This window comes from Elaeis guineensis, chromosome 9 (genome assembly GCF_000442705.2).
Source record: "Elaeis guineensis isolate ETL-2024a chromosome 9, EG11, whole genome shotgun sequence".
NCBI lineage: Eukaryota > Viridiplantae > Streptophyta > Magnoliopsida > Arecales > Arecaceae > Elaeis > Elaeis guineensis.
Window position 1 is genome coordinate 19,651,710 of NC_026001.2, and position 6,000 is coordinate 19,657,709.

At 36.6% G+C, this 6,000-nt stretch overlaps 1 protein-coding gene across 1 annotated transcript; it reads right to left on the bottom strand.

The window, feature by feature from the left end:
• Positions 1–1,160: 1,160 nt before the first annotated feature.
• On the bottom strand, positions 1,161–2,785 carry LOC105051599 (mitotic spindle checkpoint protein MAD2). The gene is made up of 6 exons (XM_019852802.2): positions 2,627–2,785; positions 2,369–2,499; positions 2,114–2,234; positions 1,877–1,980; positions 1,596–1,717; positions 1,161–1,489 (listed from the first exon to the last, which is right to left on the bottom strand). Exons 2-6 carry the CDS (start codon positions 2,430–2,432, stop codon positions 1,433–1,435), a joined length of 468 nt encoding a protein of 155 aa, XP_019708361.2. The 5' UTR covers positions 2,433–2,499; positions 2,627–2,785; the 3' UTR covers positions 1,161–1,432.
• Positions 2,786–6,000: the final 3,215 nt, after the last annotated feature.

The following is a 6,000-nucleotide window of genomic DNA, read 5'->3' on the forward strand; positions in this document are numbered from 1 at the left end:
CTATTTGTTATATCCTTAATATCGTTAGGAGTTTTGACATGCTGCTCAATAAATTCCATCCAAAACTAAAAAAAAAAGAAAGAAGAGAAGTAGAATTTACTGTAGTGACATGTCTTTATTAGATTAAACTTTAGTTGGGATATCACCGCATTGATATTTGATCCATGTCTAATCTGTTGAACTCTAAGAAAGATGGGAAGTCACTATTGTACACAGCATAGCTAAATATTCAGTTATCTCAAATCTTAAAAATGCATGAGTCACACCAAAAGTCTTCAGCAAAATAGAAGGGCAGTCTTCACAGATTCCTTCAAGAAAGAAGAGATGGAAAAGGGAACTAAGAATGCATAAGACCAAGACATAGACCGATACATCCAGTATATTACATAATTTTCCTTTTCTTGCCTTAAATAGAACATGAACAACCAACAGTAGTTAGCTCAGTTAATTGGCACCTAGAGGCTCCAGTTTCCATCCTGGGTGGTGGCAGATAACCACTGCATATAAGATATGCACAGAAAATGCCGAATTGTGTACTTGTAGTCATATAAGATTGTAAGTTGAAGATCTTCAGAATGCATGGCATGCTAACTTGGTCTATCAATACAACTATGAGCTTTTACAACCTATGCAAAAGAATATTTGAACTCAGTGGCAACTATGAGCTTACAAAGTCGTTCAAAGTCAATTATGCTTGAATATTTTAATGGGTCATCAAACCCCTCACATATACATTCAAAATCATAGAACACAATTAGTTCACAATCTTAATCATGTTATCTTCTAATTAATACACCATATAGCCATGCATTAGATTAAACAAGTTCACCAATGTTGATCTGAAACAAGGCACTATCTGAGATCTAAAACCAGGAAAGAATGCCTTCACTGTCATTGATAAAGGCATAAATTTGAAATGCTTGTCTCATTAATACACCATGTATCTATGCATAGTTAACTGAGAACCCATGATCCCCACCCACCCTCCAATCTCTTATCACTCAGTAAAGTAACAAAAAACCATTCTTTTCCTTGTTTCTCAAGATTGTATCAGTCATTCTAACAGTTCATTGAATGCAACATATGTTCACAATAGCAATATCAAAATATTCAGTTGCTTTTGTAACATAAGCCCATTTTAAACTTTGGCACAAGGTCTCTTGCAACAATGCAGTAAATACATAAAAATAAACAGTGCAGTAATTACAACAAACTATTCCTTAGATGTGAACAGCTTCAAATTATAGCAGTAAAAGGAAATACGGAATTTCAGTCCATGCAACTAACTTCAAATTTAACAACACATCGCCTTCACAATTCGGCACAAAATGCAGCATTCAATGACGGAAAATGTTTGCAACTCCTATGCCTCAAATGTGAATGAACGATTCACAGAGAAACATCTAAACATAAACAATGCATTACAAACAAGCTACTGCTCATCCCAGTCATCATTCTTGTAAGAAACCAGTGTATCCACTTTACGTATCTGCATTAACCAAAGGGAAGAAACCAATAAGAAGCCACAAAAACACAATCCAATCATTAGCACAAACACAAGATTTAACACAACAGGTGAGTGTTAATATCCTAACCTTGGTATCAAAAGAATGCAACTTCACCATTTGGGGGTTCTTGATCAGTTTGGCATCACTCTCAATCCAAGTGAATGGAACAGGGACATCGTTATCCATGTAGGCTAACACATCGAAAACACCTAAATAAAGAGTACTATTAGGACCAATCAGGACCAAAGCTAAGAGGTTAATAAATTATAATTTTTGACTAAATCTTAAACAGATAAGTGAATGTATTCAATTAACATATAATCCATAGGCAATATCTCAAATGCATGTAAGGAAGAAAGAATAATTACAGGGTTCATCAAGACAAGGGAGGTAAGTAATGCAGGAGGCAATCTGACGCATAATCGCCTGAATCTCCCCCATTATTTCTTTGTCACTCTTTTCCCTACCGACCCTGAAATAGAACATTGCTAACCAAATAATCAGAAGACTGAGAATTTATAAAAGAGAAAACTCCTTTTTTTTTTTTTTTAATGTTCGATGGTTCTACAAAAGGAACATAGATTTCATATGGATCGAAGAATTACCCCTTTTCAACAACCTCGGCATCAGTCTCTATGTTGAAATTCCATCTCTCAAGAACCTCCGAGGTGGCCTTACTCATGATCACAAGAACAACCCTTTGTATTTTCCCAGTTTCCAGCCATTCTTCTCAATCGAAAAGAAATATATCGCCATTATCAGATATCAAGAACACCAACAAAATAAGCAAAAGAAAAGAAAAATCTAATAAGCAAGAAAGGAGAACAGCGAAACTTTGGAAAACATGGCAAAGAATTTACCTGATAATTGGGAAGTTAGACTAGCGATGAACAATTTCACTCCTTCGTCCTGAGTCAACAGCATTGACAGGCCATATTTCTTCACCTTGGTGAAACTCTCTTCCGGATAGACTCCGCGATTGTAAAGAATGCTGCATTAAATCTCTTTCCAAAGTTAAAAAAATGCCTTCAAAATCCAGTCTAACACACAAACCAATGGAAACCAATGCAAGAAAAATAGAAATATCAAATATTTCATTCAATGTTTCAACCTTTTACCTATTTGCTGCATAACCTGCCGAGAAAGACCCAAGAACAAGGATGAATCCGAAAGAAACTCCTGGAAATAAGAGATGAAATGGAAGGGACGAACGCAAAGAGGAGAAGAAAGAGGAGGAATGGGCAAGGGAAGTACCAAGAACTCACTGACAATGGCTGCGGAGCATCGGAGAGTGACTGTCACGCTCCAAATCTGGATATAACGCGTTATGCTATCGAGGATGGATAATATGAAATCAAAATTCATCTTCTTAAATATAATAACAGATGTATCATAAATAAATATAATAATAAAATTAATTCAAATATTTAATTAAATCAAAATTGATTCAGAACATCTAAATCCAAAGATGAAATAATTCAAGTCTTAAAATTCATAATGACTACAATTCATAAACATAAACTAAATTCCTAGTGCAAAATTTTCAAGCTTGCTTTGCTGATCCCAAGCCTGGATTCCCTTTCCATCAGTTCTAGTCTTATTTCTCTGTACATGTACAAAAAGAAAACAAAAAGAATATGAGCTACACTAGCTCAGTAAGTAGACTTCCGCTTCCTTACGGATCAAGCATAAGTTTTCTATGATAATGCATCATTTAGCAAATAACAATTATTGTAAAAATAAATATTTCATAGAACATATAATAAAATAAGTTATAGCTCATCATGCATGCATAAATCATGTATATTTCACAATTATGAATCGTAAATCATTTTCATCGTATATTCATGTTATGTTTCAAAACATTGCTCACAGATATTCGTGCTAAGGTCACTATTATACCCATGACAGGGCCATGTTTCTTAATCGACAGAGTTCTTAATTCATGTGCCAACTTTATACCCACTGGCAGGGTCATGTTTCGTGTGGATGCTAGCTCCGGATGTCGACCTTTCCGAAGGGATTCATTCATAGCCATCTGAGAGCCTTTGAAATCATTATATCTTTTTCTTAAAGCATACATATACAAATGAAAAAATATGAAATTCATGCTTCATAATCATGCTATTTTCATAAGACATTTATGAAATCAATGCTCACAATAAAACATGCTTTTTCATATCATATGCCGATCCTTATTTTATGAAAAATTATGATTTCATCAATAGCAATTTTTGCATAAAAACATGATCATTTAAAAATAAATAAGGAGCATAAGATCTACTTACCTCAATCATCCTGGACCTTTTAATCTTCCTTAAAAGAATCGGACAGTCCTATTTAAAATATTAAATCATCAATAAATTTTATTTCATATATTTAATAAAATTACATAATATAAGAATGACCGATTTGATGATCAGTCCAATAAATCTCTCCCTTCGGCTAAACCGATTTAAGGTCATAAGTCCCTAGGAGTGGAGAAGATGGCCTAATAGGAGATCCATAGGGCTTCTTAGAGAGAAAATTTTTAGAGAGAGAAAGTAGAGAGAGAAAGTCAATTCTAGAGAGAGAAAGACTTTAGAGAGGGATGAGAGAAATTTCTCTCATGTGTATTATTATTATTATTATTATTTATATTTATTTTTTTTTCTTTTTTTTTCTTTTTTTTCTTTTTTTCCTTTTCTTTTCTTTTTCCCGTGGCCTTCTTTGGCCGAAATAGGGGACCTAAAGGTCCCCGTACCTTTAGACCGGCCGTTCACGACCGTACCTTGCCCTGCGGCAAAAGACGACTCTCCCCGAGTTCGGAGAGCCAGAGCCGGCGGTCGGCGTGACCGTCGGCGCCTTAAAAACTAGGAAAAGGGAGAGGTCGAACAGGGCTTCCCTTTTTCCGATGAAATCCGACGACTCCTGTCGCCGGCAGTCATGCCACCGCACGAAAAAGAAGGGAGAGAAGGGAGGAAGAGGAGGAAGGACTTACCACAGCCTCCGATGACCCCCACCGGCATGAAATCGCGGCGAGCACGAGTCGAGGGGCCGCGGCTTCAATCGGGAAAATCGGAGAAGAACTCCGGTGATCGTCGGTGACTGTTGTGTCTTCTCTTAGAGAAGAGGAGGGGGGTTCTTATAGAGCTCGTCCTAGGGTCTTTAATGGCCCTAGGACTCCGATTTCTGATCGGAGCCGGGAGAAGGGGAAGACTCCGATCGGGAGTCTTCTTCCCTATTTTTTTTTTTCCTAAGTGGGCTTAGTGGGCTTTTGGCCCATCGGATCGGGTTATCACATTCTACCCCGTTAAAAAAAATTTCATCCTCGAAATTTAACATACCTTCATTTTCAAATAAGTGTAGATATCTCATCTTCATATCATCTTCAAGCTCCCACGTGGCCTCTCTCTCTTCATGATTACTCCAATGAATCTTTACATACGGAATGATTCACCATCTTAGAATTTACTCTTTTCAATCAATAATTCGGAGGAAAAATTCTTCATAGGTTAGATCTTCATGAACTTGCAATGGCTCATACTTTATTGCACTATTTGGATAGGTACAAATTTTCTCAGTATGGAAACATGAAAGACATTATGCACTTTGGATAAATCTGGTGGTAAGACTAGTTCGTAAGCAACATCTCCTACTCGATTTAAAATTTCAAAAGGTCCAATATATCATGAATTCAGCTTGCCATGTCTCTCAAATCTCATGACACCCTTAGTAGGTGATACTTTTAGAAAAACATGATCACCGACTTGAAATTCTAATTCTTTTCTTTTTCTATCTGTCCAACTCTTCTGTCTATCCTATGCTGCCTTGAGTCTTCTCTTGATTAGATAAATTTTGTCTCTAGCATCTTGAACTAACTCGGGACCTATTAATTTCTTTTCACCTACTTCATCTCAATATAGAGGAGATCTACACTTTCTTCCATATAGGACTTCATAGGGTGCCATCCGGATACTGGAATGAAAACTGTTGTTATATGCAAATTCAGTCAATGTCACATGATTTATCCCAATGTCCTCCGAAATCAAAAGCACAAGCTCTTAACATATCCTCAAGAGTTTGAATTGTCCTTTCAGATTGGCCATCGGTCTGGGGATGGAATGCAGTACTAAGCCTCAATTCTGCCCCTAAAGTATCTTGAAAATTTTTTCAAAATCTAGATACAAATCGTGGATCTCGATCAGACACAATACTTATTTAGAACACCATGCAGGCATACAATTCCATCAATATACATCTAAGCTAACTTATCAAGTGGAGTGCCAACTCGAAAAGGTAGAAAGTGAGCTGATTTAGTAAGCCGATCAACAATCACCCACACTACATTTTTTCTTGTTGTCCTTGGAAGTCCAGTAACAAAATCCATCGTGATATGCTCCATTTTCATTTCTAGTATCTTTAATGGTCTTAGCAAACCAGCAGGTCTTTGATGTTCGGCTTTCACTTGCTGGCATACCAAGCATTGAGATACAAACCGAGCTATCTCCTG

Coding starts and splice junctions, on each gene's coding strand:
- LOC105051599 (XM_019852802.2), bottom strand. CDS start 2,432: ATGCTGTTGACTCAGGACGAAGGAGTGAAATTGTTCATCGCTAGTCTA. Junction 2,235..2,368: donor TCTAACTTCCCAATTATCAG/GTAAATTCTTTG, acceptor TCGATTGAGAAG/AATGGCTGGAAACTGGGAAA. Junction 1,981..2,113: donor GCCGAGGTTGTTGAAAAGGG/GTAATTCTTCGA, acceptor GTTCTATTTCAG/GGTCGGTAGGGAAAAGAGTG.